The following is an 18,051-nucleotide window of genomic DNA, read 5'->3' as shown; positions in this document are numbered from 1 at the left end:
ACATTGTGGAAAACAATTTTAAACAATTCAAAAAGTAAGCAAACAAAGTCAATTAGAAAAGAAGAGACCAACTAAAAGACTTCTCTGGGCTACAGGAAGCCAGAGAAGGGGATCCAGTACCTGATTGAGAGGGGGTTTGTGTCGGACACGCCGGTGGGCATCGCCAGGTTCATCCTGGAGAGGAAAGGACTGAGCAGGCAGATGATCGGAGAGTTCCTGGGCAGCCGCCAGCAGTTCAACAAGGACGTCCTGGAGTGAGTAAAATAAACATTCACATGACTTCAACACGAAAGAAAAACCAGGTGAATGTGTTTGTGTTGTATTTAAGTCCGTACAAGAATCATAATCATCCTCATAAGGAGAGAAAAATCCTGCAAAGTGAGGACCTTCTCCAGGGTTAATGGTTTCTGATATGGTACAACAGTGTGACAGTGTTTCCTTACATGGAATGAGTGGCAGCATCCTCTCTGTGACTGGAATCAAGGGGGTTTGTGGGAAATGTAGTCTTTTGTGTTGTGTTGTTACACTGGTTTTCTATTATTAAATGAAATAAAATTTCTATTACAGTTTGATGCTTAGTGGTTCAGTATGCTTGAAACTAGCTTGTGTCATCTGAGTATGTCTAAAGATTCATCTAAAGACACCCGGACCCCCATTCTGACACCTGAAAGATATGGGGAATGATGATCAGTGCTTCCTGTCTCTCCGTCTGCAGCTGTGTCCTGGATGAAATGGATTTCTCTGGGATGGATCTTGACGATGCTCTGAGGAAGTTCCAGGCTCAGATTAAAGTTCAGGGTGAAGCGCAGCGGGTGGAGCGACTGGTGGAGGCGTTCAGGTAATAAACTGCACCACAGGTTTGAATCACGGAGGAGATACAGCCTGTCAGTGGAGTTTGTGATGTCTCCCTAATTTCCTCTCTCTCTCTCTCTCACCCTGCAGTCAGCGGTACTGTGTTTGCAACCCGGTGCTGATCCGGCAGTTCCAGAACCCAGACACCATCTTCATCTTGGCGTTTGCCATCATCCTCCTGAACACGGACATGTACAGCCCCAACGTCAAGCCGGAGAGGAAGATGAAGCTGGAGGACTTCATCAAGAACCTGCGAGGTCAGGCGATGGATCATCTCCACGTCTCGTAATCAGTGCAGTCTGTGTTACATAACGCAGGTCTGGGAGATTTTAAAAACAGTAGTTGGCTGGAAAAGAGCAGAAATGCTGCAGGCGGTTGTCGTTACTCATAACGGTGCTCAGAGCAGTCCAAAAACTCACCAAGAAACATATTAAAACATAATTTCACAATAACTTCTGTTAATTTAGGGTGTCTGTTCAAAGTAATTAGCATTGTGGTGAAGCTAACAGTAAAACTTTATCTGTACTTGGGTCGACTCAGCAGGGTCTTTCCATTTCATTTCTGCCATTAGACGATTATTGTTTGATTGGCAGATTATAACTGAGAGACAAAGGGACGTGATGCTAAATCTGTGTAGCTGGAATTTTCCTGTACAATAATAACTTTATATTTTAAACTTGAGGCTGACCAGTGTTTTTCCATTAGGTGTTGATAACGGGCAGGACATCCCGAGGGACCTGCTGGTGGCGATCTATGGAAGGATCCAGAAATGGGAACTGAGGACCAACGATGACCACGTGTCCCAGGTCCAGGCGGTGGAGAGGATGGTAGTCGGCAAGAAGCCTGTAAGACCCTTTGACATCTTGAACAGACGTCTCATAGTTCTAAACTTAATGTGTTAGTAATTCTAATTATTAGAATTTTATTATTCCTCCACACGGGCGACAGCCAGAGACAGAGGCATATCGTTGTCTCGTTGTCGGTCATGATATCTCAGTAACACCTTGATGGAACTTGGCACAAACATATTAGATTTTGGTGGTCAAAGTTCAAGGTCATCACATTCTTGTGAATGCATTATATCAGGAACACCTACCGGGAATTTCTGGCACACTGTGACGTCACAAAACACATTTTTGGCCGTAACTTACAAATTCAAAAGTGATGACATTTTATATCCAAATGGTGAAAGGTCAACTTTACAGTGAAATTATTATATTCTGCAAAAACACTCCTGGGCATTATTCAATGCTGTAACACAGGAAGGAGAGATTGTGACCATATTTTCTGCAACTTGACTGTTTGGTGGAGGCATAGAACTGCGAGGTGGTAACTCCAAATATATGAATATACGTGTGTCTGTCTCTTAAATTTAAAATTCCCTGTAATCCAGTTCGACTTTACCAGTTTTTGTGCATTTTACTCCAATCTGAGGGTTGTACGAAGGAGTAATATTGACAACTTACACAACAGACTCTCCCAATAAAGATATCCAAAAAAGAATACAAAAACTATAATATTATATAATATTTTATGTTTTGTGTGTGTGTGTGTGTGTGTGTGTGTATGTGTATGTGTATGTGTGTGTGTGTGTGTGTGTGTGTGTGTGTGTGTGTGTGTGTGTGTGTGTGTGTGTGTGTGTGTGTGTGTGTGTGTGTGTATGTGTGCGGGTTGCAGGTGCTGTCGCTGCCTCATCGCAGGCTGGTTTGCTGCTGTCAGCTGTTCGAGGTTCCAGATCCGAACAGAGCTCAGAGGAGCGGCGTCCACCAGAGAGAAGTCTTCCTGTTCAACGACCTGCTGATGGTAATCAACATACTGTGTGTGTGTGTGTGTGGTGTGTGTGTGTGTGTGTTGTGTGTGTGTGTGTGTGTGTGTGTGTGTGTGTGTACTGCAGGTGAATCTCTTTGCCTTCAGTTATGGGTTTTATTGAAAGCAGAGAAATAGGTGGTTTTAGAATCATCATCTGTCTCACTTTACTGTCTCTTTGATTCGTGTGTGTTATTGTTATTGAACTATTTCGGGACATGTATATATACAAGTCCTTACAGAGCCGTAGGAGTGTGTCGCATTGGGAGATAAAATGACTGTGCATCACTAGAGCACTACTTTCTCCTGTGATGCCTCGCTACTGTTTAATGGTAAACTCCTGCAGTGTTAGAACATATAAAAGTTTTATGTCCTATTAGAAAATAAATGGAAACCCGAGCAGGATTTGTCAGCAGCTCTTGAGTCTCACGTTTTTCCTGTGAGAATCGAGTTTTAATGTTTCGCACTTTACTGTTTGTCACAGTCTCAGTGTTCCCCTCCGATTTCAGCGAACAGGCCCTGAAAGTGGAACATCTGGTGTAAATAGCCAGATGTTTTTCTCTGGAGCTGGTGGAGACTGAAATCAGAGCTAAAAGAAATTAAATACTGGACTTACAGTGCCTTCAGAAAGCACTCACACCCCTTCACATCTTGCACACTACTGTGTTGGAGATTTAATTTTAAAATTAATCAATCAATATCATTTTTCCCATCGATCTACACTCACTCTTCTTCCATCAGACTGGATATGAAGCATCTGTGGACGTCCATCTTCAGGTCTCTACACAGGTGTTCTATGGGGTTTAAATCTGGGCTTTGACTGGGACACTCAGGGACAGTCAGAGACTTGTCCTGAAGCCCCTCCAGTGTTGTGTTGGCACTTTGCTTCAGGTCATTGCGGATCTGAAAGGTGAACCGTCGCCTCAGTCTCAGGTCTCCTGTACTCTGGAGCAGGTTTCATTCATCCCTCCCTCAGTTCTGACCAGCCTCCTTGTCCCTGCTGATGAGAAGCCCCCACCATGCTTCACTGTAGGAATGGTGTTATCCAGGTGATGAGCAGTACCTGTGTTCCATAGTGTTTGAAGTTCTGCCCAGTGAGTTCAGTTTTTCTCTCGTCAGACCAGAGAATATTTTCCTCTTTTCCTCCTTAAAATGCCGTTTGGAAAACTCCAGCAGGCTTTCATGTGCCCATTACTCAAACTTTTATTGATGCATTAATGTCTACATCTCTTTAATGTTGCAGCTGGTTGGGGTGGAGCTACATTAATTACTCTTATACTGCTGGGTAGTGGCTGAATTTCTCCCAGGGACCAATAAAATCTTATAATTACCTATAATAATACATCATACTTTATTTTTTGATTATATTTTGTATTATTAATGTGAATCTCCTACTTGTAAGTAAAGTTGTCAAATAAATGTAATGCAGTAAAAAGTATTTCCCCCTGAATGATAGTGGAGTAGAAGCATAATGGAAACACTCAAGTAAAGTACTTGTTTTAAAGTTCTCCTCCTAATGGCTAAAAATCAATTAATGTAGCTTTAAACAAAGCAGACTAAAACAATTTAACTTCAAGACACAGAGAAAGAAGAGAAAATAAGTTCACATCAAAATCACAGGGTCTTTATGGAGCTGTTATTTCCACATGACAAATGCAATGTTTCATTACATGTTGATTTGAGACATATTTGCATTCTTTGTCTGTGTGCAGTTATTTAATGGATTTATGTTTTGAATCTTTACTGTAGCATCTCTGAAGAAAAAAGTCAGAACATGCTCCACAAATAAAATGCAGTTAAAACAAACAGTAATACAAACAATATGGAGATAAAGCTAAAAAGAACAAACACAAAGAAGGAGAAATATTTATGACTTCATCTTAATCCTACAACTCTATTTAAAACACTGTAGTAAAAATTTGACTTTTTTTATATTACCTTTCAAACTAAATTTAAAGGAAGTATTATTAAGTTTTGCTATCGCTACATAGCTAACATTACAGCTGTTTACTTAAGAGTCTAGAGGAAACGTTGCAAGTTTAGCATCAGAATTTAATTCTTTACTCACCAACAGCTGCCTCCAGTGGTGAAAAGGGACACCAATGTTAACTCTTGTCTCTATCACGTCTTTTCCTCTACAAATTGAATTATAAAGGCAATGATGGCTGAAGCTGTTGTCAAGCCACAATCACCACCACCTGCCCCTGGAAAGACACCATGTTCAGAGGCATAGAAAACTTACAAATAGCCCCTTTAAAAATAGGGAAAGATCTTTGTGTTTTCATATTATACAAAGGTCATATTATGGTCGAAACAAACAATAGGGAACAGGCATTGACCAACTTCAAATATAAATCTAAACCAGGAGGTTTGTGACAAAAGCTCTTCAGTCTAAATAAAAGGTTTAAAACATGTAGTGAGTAAGTCTTTACAGACAGTCGATGTAATGAAAAGTGTCTTATGTTTGTTAGAAGTTGCTCTAACTGTGATTCAGCTCTAATTCAGTCATTTAATTTATTTATAATGTGACAAAAACAAGCAAAGAGAAACGTGTGCAGCTTATGGAGAAGAGATTAAAATAACTGCTGAGGGATTTAAAAAAAAAACAACTCTCACCTTGAAATGAACAAAAGAAACAAATGATGAGAAAGATTATCATAATCAAACACTCCTCCTCCTTTGTCTCTTTTGCTGTTTCCTCCCCTCAATCTTCCGTTTTCTGTCTTCCTCATCTCTCATCTTCCATGACTTCTTCTTCTCTCTCCTCAATCCTTTACCCCTTTTTCTTTTCTCCTCATCTCTCTTCTCCTCCTCCTCCTCCTCAGGTGACGAAGATCTTCCAAAAGAAGAAGACTTCGGTTACCTACAGTTTCAGACAATCGTTTCCTCTGGTGGACATGCAGGTCCACACCTTCCAAAACACCTGTAAGTACTTCTCTCCCTCTCTTCCTCTCTCTCTCTCTCTCTCTTCTGCCACACTCCTCCCCTCTAGTCCATCTGCTCTCTCCATCTGTCCCAGCCTCTCCTCTTTTTATTTTTTATATCTCTGTTTCTTTTTCTTGCTCAACTCTCTAATTTTACCCCCACAGTCAGCAGATCCAATGAAAAGACACACTGAAAGATATACACTCACCACACACACAAGCACTGAGGAAAATACATTAAGACACACACTGTGTTGGTGCTAATGTATATACACTCATCTCTGCCCGGGACCATGTATGTCTGGTATTTTGCTCTTTACACTTTCCTCTCTGGAGATCCACTGTGATAACCATATCAGCGTGTTCAAATTGACTGTGGTTTAAGGTTTGAGAGTGGGTTGTCTGCCATACTTACCACTGATTTTATTATAACTACACTGGAGTTCGATGCAAAAAGGTTTATAATGGTTAAATGTTGATCAACACCAGTACAGAAAAGCTCAAGGGATGCTTAAAGAGTACAAAGGAAAGGGAATGACAGACTGCAACGTGTTACGAATGAGCTAGAAGACTGGGTAAGATGTAGTAAGGTAAGTGTGGGCCCCAAAGATTGCAGTATTTGTGAAAAAGTTGCAGTAGAGTTGCAGTGGGTTGAAAAAAAGCTTGAAGTTTTGATCTGACGATCAGTTAAGAAGGAGCTATATGAAAAGTCAGGGAAGGGAAGTTATTACATTTCATTCTGTGAGGAACATGAATCTCTGGACCAAGACTCAAATAATCTAATAGTTGTTGAGATATTTCAATCTGGAAACAATTTCCAAACTGCTGGTAGTGCCATAGAAAACATGAAGGGATCACCAAAATCATTCGGATACATAGTCTCACAACCATTAGTATCTGTATCATCTTTTGTGCCATTTCATTCATTCATAGGTTGTATAGGTAGGATATGTACAGCTGAAGAGTTTGCAGGAGGGTAAATGCGGTGCAAGAGTTTGCACTAAGGTACATACAGTTCGACAGGTTGCACTGGATATATACGATGCAAGAGGTTGCAGTAGGATGCATTTAGGTCCAGAGATTGCAGGTGGTGCACATATGCGTCAAGACATTGGTAAGGTAAGTAAGATATATACAGTTTAAGAGGTTGCAGTAGGTTACATTTAGCTGAAGAGGTTGCAGTAGGGTACATACATTGCAAGAGATTACAGTAAAGTACACAAGCTCAAGAAGCTGCAGTAGTTTAAGAGGTTGCAGTATCGTACACCTAGTCCGAGAGGTTGTAGGTGGCGTACATATGTGTCAGGAAGTTGCTCAGTTGCCGAGTCTTGCAACAAAAGGCACTACTTCCTGCAGTAGATGAAAATCTCGTGTGGCAGACTCCTCTACCCTGAACACAATTCCTCGGGATACCGGGGTTGACATGGATCAAACGGTTGTTGGAGGGTACATTTGTGTCAAGAGGTTACTGTAGTAAATACAGGTTGCTGAAAGATTTTCCAGAGGTGCATGTGGGTCACTAATGGATCAAGAAGTTGTTGTTGTTTATATGAATTCCAAGATTGCAGTTACATATTTATGCATCAAGAATTTGCGGTAGGGGTAAAATGCATCTCAAGGTTGCAGCAGGTTTACTTTGAGTCCAGATCACCATGACACTAGATTTTGCTTGAAATATGCACCATAAATGCATGTGGGACAAAAATCTGAGACTCTGTCCCAGTTGGAAATGTTCTCAACAATCTGTTAATAATCACTTGGCAAAACACAACATCACTTTCCTCTCCAATTACAGAAATTACACTTTGTCTGCCAGCCTTGTCTTTAAATGTAAGGCATCATCAGTCTACAGAAGTGTAGTTGGTACACCCCTGAAAACACCAACAGCCTGTTTCAAAGAAACACAGTGGAAGCACATCACAGGATTTCCTAAATATATGTCTGTCAATCTGAAAACAAGGCTGCTTAGCTGCATTCCTTAAAACATGACTCATTCAACCGACACATTTTTCAATAATAATGTTAACACAATCGTGTGCAGAGTTGTGTGTGTGTGTTTGTGTGTGTTTGTGTGTTTGTGGGTGTGTGGGTGTCTGTGTGTTTTCCAAGTGTCTATTTCAGCAGAGATGAATTGGCTCTCAGTTCTCTGCAGCAGATTGGAGTTGGTGGCGTTTCAAATCTGCCTCAGCACCTGTTAACAGGATGCCTCACTCTGAAGAGTTCAGCTCCCAAAAATCACATCTCCTCCGATTTCAAAAAGGCTGGATAATGCATCCGAACCACCCACAGGGGTGGTGACGACGTGAAACTAAGCTCTCATTTTTAACCCCTTAAAGAGCAACAGGTGTCAGTACACCTCGACATCACAAATCTCACCACACCCAATCACACACATCAGGGCCTCTGGGGCTGGATTCAGAATCCCCCTCCTCCCACACTTTCCAATGTCGGATGAGAGGGGACTCGACCACTCTCCGAAACCAGTGGTTAATGACAGTTAACCCCACTTCACACTGTCGCTGGTTAATTGAGAGAGAACATTGGGTTTGAACTGGGTGCAACGCTACGAATGTCTCCACATGCAGCTACTAAAAAGGTTAAAAAATATATTCACATTTCTTCAAGTCTATGACATATTCAGATTCAGCCTAGACATAGACGACTACAGTGGAAGGATTCAGTTTTATGTAATGTTGCTGCTGTGATGTGAATATGACATCAACAGGTCTATTTCTGCTGAAAAATAGGCGAGACGCTGAATCTGTACATCACGCGACGCAGCCGTGAGACGCGAAGGCAGTGTGTCTGCTCTACCCTGTTAACATCTGCAACAAAATGAAAACCAAGACGTTCTGCAGCAGCCTGTGACCACAGCGTCTGTGTCAAAATTACGTCGGAAGAGCAGATACATCACACACTACTGATTGTTTAGGGCAAAACAAAATAACTCCTCCTCCCAAACAGGATTTTGCTAACATGAGAACTGATTAAGTTGCTCTTTAACAAGTTCATGCTGTGTAACCAAACATTGTTCGAACACTATGAACTTGATTGCACTTAAACTTTACTGAACCACGACCTTCTAATTAGTGGACGACCCGCTCTACATCCTGAGCCACAGCTGATGGAGGAGACGTCCAGAATATTTCCATCTGATGGATCAGTGCAGCCAAAAAAAGTCTTTTTATTTGAATATTTCACCTGTGAACATATTAACAGACACAAAAGGGCTGGAGTGAGATGATAAAAACAGAATCAAATTCATTATTTTAAATAAGATGAATTTAACATTTTTAATTTAATTAACATTAATGGATCGATCACATTTTAAAATGTGTGCAAACAGATTTATGTGCTGTTTCAGTTTCAGTTTTGGCTCTACTCTGATCTATTGCATTGCATCACATTACAGGTCAACATGATTCAGTTGTTTGTGGGATCCACAGTGACCTGACAGTGTGGTCGGCTTGTGCTGAAGCTGCAGTGGTGGTTGTTTTGTTGGTTACTTACTTGCTTGTTGTTGTTTCGTTGTTGTTGTTGACAATTCTGGTTCTCCAGTTGGAGCTAAATGGGGCTTGGCAGACTGTGGTGATGACTGTGACCAGGACAGATTGTCCCATATGATTCATCAGCATAATCATACATCGACTGCTGGTGTGTGTGTGTGTGTGTGTGTGGGTGGGTGGGTGGGTGGGTGGGTGAATACAGTGTGTGTATTGTCCGTAGGTGGATGCACCTTTATGTATCTGTGTGTGTGTGTGTGTGTGTGTGTGTGTGTGTGTGTGTGTGTGTGGTGTGTGTGTGTGTGTGTGTGTGTGTGTGTGTGTGTGAGCATGAGCATAAATGTATTTGTGTATCACATGGGAGGAAAGTAGGGTGTGTGTGTGTGTGTGTGTGTGTGTGTGTGTGTGTGTGTGTGTGTGTGTCTACCAGCCATCACAGGTTGTTGAGTCGTGAGCGGTTAAGACTAATTACATTAGATTAGACTGGATGGGAGACAGATGTAGGATTTACACTGACAGAAAAAGAATCTGTCGACATCCTACATATTTCAAAGTGCATGTCACATGGTATTCACACTGGGTTAATTCAATTTCAGATTATTAAAGATGTCCTCCAATGAAAATCAAGTGTTTAACCTTGTTAACATCCATATGAGTGAACTAATCCATCAACACCATGACTGAGTATTTCCACCTTGAACTGCAGTGAATCATTTTCACTATGTTTGTGGGAAAAACATGTTAAACAAAATATCAATCATAGAAGAGGATTTTACAGAGTTTAAAACATGAGAGGAACTTTAACAGAATGTATTGGATGCCCTCTGGATTGTATAGGGCTAAGCTAAAGGTCCACTGACAACAGCACGTTAACTCAGGTCCTGTGGTATTGCCCTGTACTTTGGGGCAACAGCACATGACCTGAGTTAACGTTCTGGATATCAGTTCATGACAGTATCCAGAGAAATGTCGGTCAGGAAGTCCTGTTTTGCGTGTCTATATATTCCTCCTGGGGGACCCGTACATCCTGAAAGGCACAGTTCCTCCTTTCTGCACTATATGGGTCCAGACTGTTGTCACGCTGGGTTGGAGACTGCTCGTCCAACAATGGAAATCAGCCCATGCACCATCAGTCACTGACTGTCCTTCTCTCTGCTGGGCAGGAGGGAGTGGTGTTATTTGAGATGGAGGAGATTTCTCTACATTACGAAGACATACATCCACATGTGCTCACCTGGTCTTAACTACAACACAGCCTCTTTTCTATTCTCATTTAAAGTTTTCTTGTTTACTAGTCAATGTCTCAGTCTTCTCTTTTAGGTTGTATCTGTGTCTTTATTTATATTCCCATTAGGGTTGAAAAAAAAATCATATCGTGATTATTTTTGATATTGTGATTGTGATTTCAGTTTGAATGGTCATTTTTGAATTTCAGTTTCACTGAAAAAAAATTTAAAATGATGATGATATGATTTTGGTTTGGTCTTGTACCAAACAAACATGTTCTTTACGTCTGGAGAATATGATTTGCTGGCCAGGGTGTCTTTGTAGCACCACAACACGTATGGTGCTAACAATGCACAACAATGTTGTGACACATTTTACCTTGGAAAAGCAGCTTCTGCAATTTGGATATTTTACTTGGCCGTATTGCGATTTCCATAATATTTAAATTCCCATGTTTGTGTAAAATTCAATAAAATTTCAGATTAGACACAACTGTATTGTCTGATTAGATATATAAACAGATATATCAAATGGAAAATAACTGATATACAGTATATCAAATAAACAAAATGGGAGGGACTAATAAATATTATATAGAGCACTGGTTAAGTGGAAGAAGTTCCAGGAGATCAAGATGTCTTAAACCATGTTTTATTGAAGCTGGATCGAAGAGAACAAAAATGAGCAGTTCAAGTTAACACTGTGTAATGCCACCCAGTTGTGAGGATTGTCTTCCTTGCAGGGTGTATTAAACCCACGCAAAACCCCCACGTCCAAATACAGAGATTCTTCACAGGATTCTGTTCATTATTCAGGAGAAATGTGCAGAATATTTTAAAACATCACAAGATCACAGGTTATGTTGGTGTTGGTTCCTGCTTATCTGTGTAAAGACACATGCAGAAACCGGATTTATATATAAAAGTCAACCAGTGGGATGTTTGTGCACATGTAGTGATTACCTCTCAGCTGTAGTTTACAGAGTACAGAAGTGCACAACATAATTACATCCAGCTGTAAAAGGTTTTTAGTTTAACCATCATATTATTTTTGAAAACAGGTAATAAAACCTGATGTTTTAGATCGCTGATTTTTTTTTTAAAACTTCGCTGTAGCTTCTGGAAACGTCTGAACATGACATCATGTGATGTAATTAGCCCATAATCAGAAGTGAGTGACTTCAGCTCAGATTTTCAGTTCCTCACAGGGAGGTCAGAGGCTTTTAGAGCAGAAACCACAGTGTGTAACATATTGTGTGTGTGTGTGTGTGTGTGTGTGTGTGTGTGTGTGTGTGTGTGTGTGTGTGTGTGTGTGTGTGACCCAGACTACCCTCACGGTATCAGACTGACATCAGCGAACCCTGGAGGAGAGAGGAAGGTGCTGATCGTCTTCACGGCTCCGAGCCAGCAGGACCGAGCTCGCTTCACCTCCGACCTCCGGGAGAGCATCGCAGAGGTGCAGGACATGGAGAAGTACAGGGTGGAGTGTAAGTGTGTTCCTCACTGTAGTAGCAGTAATGTGGTTGTAACAACGGCAGTGGTTGTATTCTCCATCTCGCCATCTCTTTTCTTTTTTTTTTCAATCTGTATTGAAAGCATTGATGTTTACAAACAATACGAACATGCTCAATATAGTTGAGAACGTAGATTCAAGAATAGTGATTTGCAAAATAAATAATAGAAAAATAAAATACATAAAAATGACTTAAAAGAAAATAAAAGGAAACAAGAAGAAGAAACATAAAAGACAAAACTGAGATAATCAACTACAGTACAGAAAAATTATGAGAAAAAACATAAATTATGGGATTATTCCTCTTTAAAGAGTTCACCACACAGTTTGACAGTTTATTACTTTTTTAGTATTTATATAGAGTATGAGTTCACCCAAAAATCCAGCAAAATTGGAGGTGACTTTTGTTATTATTTACGTATGTATGTGAAATTTTCCGAATAGGATCAACAAGTTTACAATGAATTCAGTGTCACATTTATCATCATCATTTTTACACTCAATCAATAATATGTTCACTTTTACACAATATACAGTATAGTTTGTCAATGGAGTCCAGAAGATAACTGAATGTATACATTGGTAGAATAAAGGTATCAATGATTCTGGTTGATTATCTCTCCCTCCAGCTGAGCTCGAGAAGCAGAAAGGTGTGATGCGTCCTGGTGTAATGACAGGGGGAGGACCCGGAGGCGGAGGGACGCCGGGGGGTGGGCCCAACACCGGCGGTGGGCCCATGAAGAGCGAGGTGGTGAACGGCACCCTGGGTAGGCCGAGCCTCGACGACACATACGCTTCGGTGGACGGACTCAAACGCACGGCGCTCAGCTCCTCGTTGAGAGACCTCTCAGAAACAGGTCAGGATATTAGACAGGAAGTTGTTACAGTTAGTTTTTATCACCTGTGAAATAACAGCGCTCATATTTGTGTTTACTGCTGCAGTTTTTTATTATGACTCACTGACTCAGAGCAAACCCACATCTGTGCTCTTATGCAACTGATGAAACAGTGATGAAATCCAAAATGGTAATAGAATACAGTAGGATGGAGGTCTGATGTGGTGCTCTGTCTCCACCTAGTGGTCAGCTGCAGAAACTACATCATAAAATTAAAATCTGATTTCACTGTTGTACCTGCACCTGATGGATAGAGCTTTTTATTTTAGATGTTGAGCAGATGTAACTAAAAAGATTGCGATGCACTAATATCTGATCAAATCAGCCAATTACACAACTTTAGCCAAGTTAAAGTTAAATCACAAGTAAAAATCCTAATTCCAAAATCCTACATGAAGTATTATTAGTAAAATTCATTTTAAGTATCAAAAGTAAACATATTCATTACGCAGCAGAAGAGTTACACTATTATATATTATTATATATATTATATATACTATTATATTTATGTACATTTGGGCAGTTTAATCTGTGCAGTAAACAAACATACAAAGAAAAAAAAAAAAACATTTTATTGTTCCAGCTTCTCAAATTAAAGGATTTGTTGCTGTTAATCATTTTAATTTATTTTTGATGATTAAGAAGTTTGGACTGGTCGGACTAAAGAAGCATTGGGAAGGTTTCACTTTGGGTGCTGGTTATTTTGACAGCACTTTTCGCAATTTTCAGATTTTTTACAATCTGAAAATGAATCCATGATAAATGTAATCATTAGTCCCACGCCTTTAGAAAAAAGTTACAACCAGCTACAACAGTAAAATCCTGCTTTAATATTAATGCATCTGAAAGAATAAAACATACAACACTTTATTTGTCATTGTAGACACACAATGAAATGATGTTTGGTGCCTCGCAGAATCCAACAGCGATAAATTAAAATAAAAATAAAATGTACTAGAAGACACAATAAGATAAATAAGCAAGACAAAATACACAGCAAAATAAAAGACAAGGAGCCAAATGTATATTTAAAAATATGTATATATGAAGGCACTTGGATGAGGACTGAAGTATAGCACAATAATTGTAATATATATTGTAATATATGGGAGATATATATATATATATATATTATATATATATATATATATATATATATATATATATATATATATATATATATATGGAGTAGTATATGTATAGCAGCAGTTGGGTCAGGAAGTGATATTAAAAGTTTCAGGGATTGTTTTCCCGCATTGACTAATTACATACTTTAGCATAAATAACATTTTAGATGCATACTCGTACTGGAGTACTGTTACAGTGAAGTATTACCACTGTTACTTAAGAATCTGAATACTTCCTCCAACACTTAATCTGTACCATAGCACCACATCCTATATGCCTTTTTTTTTTTTTAATCAATCTTAGTCTGCAAAGTAATTCACGTGTGGGTCACGTGTTGGAACCATTTCTTGGCGAACAAGTTTTAACCCTGCCTCATTCTGATTGGGTAACAGGGAAGCGAGGTCGTAGGAACAGTGTGGGGTCATTGGACAGTACCATTGAAGTAAGTTTGGCGGGGCGTGGTTGAAAGCATGCGGCATGCTACGGCAGCATGTCACACACCCCGGTGACTGCATGTTTGTCTGTCTGATTCATAACAGCTCGATGTGTTTGTGAAAATCTGAATGTACTGAGACGTTTCATCAGTCAGAAACGTGAAGATGCTAGTTTGTCTGTTTCTTTTATTCTTGTCCATATTTTGAGTTTGTTTACGTGTTTTTTCATTTCCGTTCTGAACTTGTCTTGTGTCAGGAGTCGAATCAACCAGTGTTTCGTTCTTTATGTGGAACTTTAGAGAACCATCATTCCTCCTTAAGATGTTCAAAACCGTCCTGGATATTTTTACATATCATTCTTTAGCATTTTCACCTTTATTGGATAGTTTCATGGTTTAGATACAGACATAAAAGATGTGAAGAGAGAGAGAGAGAGCAGTACGACATAAAGCACAGGTCCCCCTCCTGAATCTAACTGTATGTTCCAGATGTTCCAGTATCTTAACTTCTGGACTACCAGGGCGTCTGCAGAATATTTCTCTAAAGCCCCTTTTCCACTGGCCACATTTGTCTGCAATGGAAAGGGGGTACAATTGGCGTTCACACCTGGGTCAAATGACTCTGCTGTAGTCACAGGTATTAATGGGCTCCGGCTCCAATCGGCATCCATTTAAATACAACACCCGGGTGAACCCACTAATTTTCCCGCTGAGTGCACAGACACTGTAGACACACCTGCCACCTGTCCGCCAAGGTGCTGTTAAACAAGAAACACGGCAGCTACACTGCAGTTGGAGATGAAAGAGTGAGCTGCAGCTCCGAAAAATAAGTTTTAAAAACACACAATCACAGATTGAAGTGTTTCGCACGGAGGCTTCAACACTTTTACAGAAGCACCAACCCGAGATGAGACGTGACAGATCAGTTTTACCAGTGCACAGCGGCTAGCTGCTCACCCTCTGTCCACTCTGTGTGTGTGTGTGTGTGTGTGTGTGTGTGTGTGTGTGTGTGTGTGTGTGTGTGTGTGTGTGTGTGTGTGTGTGTGTGCTCTGTAAGTGCATGTGATGACATCGCTCTTTTCAGTTTTGTGTGTCCTCTCAGGCAAACTCAACTGGCAGTTGAAAAGGGATCAATCTGCTTTTATTTGCGGGTTTACCTGCATTTAAAAAAAGCCGCTTATACCTTCTAATTTTGTGGGGAAAAGGATATAAATTGTCATTTGTCTCTTCATATATTCTTGTTCACCTGTGTGTTTGTCCTGAAATGTGCCTGTTTAACTCTTTAACACTGTTGTCCATCTTTCATGGAAAACTGGACATTTTTAGAAGAGTTTTCTACCTAAAAAGGATGCTGGATCTGTCGCTGGTTTCTGTTCATGTCATGTGAAAAATCAGCTGGTGAAGAACTGAAACTTGGTCATCAGTTGCAAGCAGAAACTATTTATTTTGAAAGATTGTTACATGTATTCTCCCATTTAATTCAAAGATGATAAAAGTATAAAGTAAACAACAAGCATACATTCCATATTAACGAAGGTAATAATGTGAATTAGGTTATTTTTTTATGTATTGTAAACTAATTAGTCGTGTGGTTCTGTATTTCATTCTCTTTCCTTTCCTCCCTCTCTTATCAAACTCCTCTTCTCCTCCCTCCTCTTCCTCTCAGGGTTCCATTATTAGCAGCCCTCGGCCTCACCAGCAGCGCCCCTTGCCTGCTGGAGGTCTTTCCTACAGCCCCATAATGGTTCCTTCGTCTCCAGCAGCCTACCGGCCACACCGCCCTACTCAGAGCCCCGGTACAGGGGTGGGGGGTGGGCCGGGGCTCTGTCACAACCAGGGAGGGGTCACCACCTCCCCACTCGTGAGCGGGGGAGGGGCTGGGGGCGGAGGAGGGATGGTGGGTGGGGGAGGCCCGACTGGCGGCCTGCTGGGGAATTTCTTCGGCAGTCGCAGAGGCAAGGTTCCTGGTCCCCTGACGATGACGTCGCCAACTCCTCAGGGTCCTCCGAGTCCCCTGATGATATCATCACCCCCCCACTACCCCGCCCCCGCACCTCCCATCCCCCACCCATCCTCCCCTTCCCCATGCCCCTCCCCATCGGCCAACCTCGGCCAGTCGGACTCGGGAGGAGTTGGAGGGGGAGGAGGTACGGGAGGGGGACCGTCCAAGCTTCAGGCTTTGCACGCCCAGTATTGCCACGGCAACAGTGGAGGAGGCGGAGTCAGTGTTACTGGGCACCAGCAGCAGCAGACGCCACCCCCACCTTACCACCATCATCACCGCTACCACATGCAGAGCATCCCGCAGCACCACGCCCTCTCCCACAGGTTCTCTGCCCCCCGACGGCAGGGCCCGCCCGGCTGCGCTCCCTCTCATACCCAGCAGCTTCAGAGGATGCAACATGGCACCGCCCAGCACCCACGGTACACCATGGGCACGGGCTTCACCACACCCCCACCGCTGTCCCCACACTCCCCCGTCACCCCTACTACCCCACACGGACTCTACCACTCGCACCCCGTGGTGGGCCGGCCGGGTGGAGGCACCAAGCTCCCACTAACCATCTCGCACTCTCAGCCCCACCCCCACGCTCACACACACTCTCACAACCACGCCGTGCACACACACTCCCCGCTCAGCCCCTCCCCTTCCGCCTCCCCCTCCACCCACTTCATCTTCTCCACCCCACCGCCCCAGACGCCCTCGGCGCGCCTTGTCACCCAGACACCTCCGCAGCCCTACGCTCCTCAGTATCCGCCCCTCTCCTCCATCCCACCTCCCCCTCCGCACTCCCCCTTACCTCCCCCTTCGACCGTCCCGCTCTCCCCGCACCCAGGGGTGGGTGGAGGGCAAGGGGGCGGTCCCAAATCAAAACCAGTCAGCCGGATCAGCACGGTCGTGTGAGAAGGCAGAAGGCGAGGACGGTGGTCCGCCACCCCGCCGTGAGCCACCGGGGGGCGGTAATGAGAGGGAGCAGGAGAGGGAGGAGGAGAGGCGGAGGAGGGCAAATGCAGGTGTATCAGAATGGCCGCCTGGTGAGAAGGAGAGCACTGAGAGCGGGGAAGAGGAAGTTACTCAGCCTGTGTTATTTTCACATCCACTTCCCCCGCAGGTAAAAAGACTTGCACACGTACTGAGAGATGTCTGTGGGGTAACTTGTTCCCTGCAGGGGCAAATCCTGCCCATGGAGCAACTAGCACCAAGAACGTAAATCACTAACCTAGTCCTGCGGTCTTGGTGAAAATCTCCTCATCTTCCCTTTGTAGTGCCCTGCTGAGGTGGCCTGGACTCAAGAGGACATGTTTGTAATTCTTCATTGACGGAGGACGTGTTCGTGTCATGTTGTGAGTTTGTGAGTCGCTGTAGTGGACATATGGTTCAGGGACCAGACGTGAAGGGAACAGTGCCTGAGAATTTAACACAAGGGTTAGCATTCGATGCTAACACCATGTACAGTGCTGGTTGAAGGGACAGTTCGGGCTTTTAGGAAGCCTGACAATGGGATGAGTCCTTTTCTTATATTCCAAAAATCCCACTTGTCTCGCACCACTTTGTTTTTTCGCACAAAAAGCACTTGTACCATTGTTTTAGATGTTGACATGTTAACAAGCCATGAGGTGTTGCTGAGAAGCAGAAGTGCTTAGCATTAATATGGTGCAGTTTCTGTGTCTTAGACAGGCATGCATGACCTGTGCAATAGCTAATGAGTGTCAGTGCGTCTATGGTTAAAATCCTATATGCAGGGGGAGGGATTTGTTGTAATTTAAAG

The 18,051-nt window shown here is 42.3% G+C and overlaps 1 protein-coding gene across 7 annotated transcripts in view; it reads left to right on the top strand.

Moving 5' to 3' along the window:
* The window catches only part of LOC130175035 (IQ motif and SEC7 domain-containing protein 1-like), a 150,193-nt gene extending 132,912 nt beyond the window's left edge, over positions 1-17,281 (top strand). For all 7 annotated transcript variants that reach the window (XM_056385298.1, XM_056385300.1, XM_056385299.1 and 4 more), the window contains 10 exons: positions 96-254; positions 716-838; positions 943-1,109; positions 1,558-1,697; positions 2,530-2,655; positions 5,484-5,583; positions 11,637-11,798; positions 12,454-12,681; positions 14,241-14,290; positions 15,948-17,281. In XM_056385298.1, coding sequence (XP_056241273.1) covers positions 96-254; positions 716-838; positions 943-1,109; positions 1,558-1,697; positions 2,530-2,655; positions 5,484-5,583; positions 11,637-11,798; positions 12,454-12,681; positions 14,241-14,290; positions 15,948-17,186 — 2,494 coding nt within the window. In that variant the 3' untranslated portion in view covers positions 17,187-17,281. The remainder of the gene's footprint in view (positions 1-95; positions 255-715; positions 839-942; positions 1,110-1,557; positions 1,698-2,529; positions 2,656-5,483; positions 5,584-11,636; positions 11,799-12,453; positions 12,682-14,240; positions 14,291-15,947) is intronic.
* The last annotated feature ends 770 nt before the right edge of the window (positions 17,282-18,051 follow it).

Source organism: Seriola aureovittata, chromosome 9 (genome assembly GCF_021018895.1).
Source record: "Seriola aureovittata isolate HTS-2021-v1 ecotype China chromosome 9, ASM2101889v1, whole genome shotgun sequence".
Lineage (NCBI taxonomy): Eukaryota > Metazoa > Chordata > Actinopteri > Carangiformes > Carangidae > Seriola > Seriola aureovittata.
This window is presented reverse-complemented; position numbering and strand designations above follow the sequence as displayed.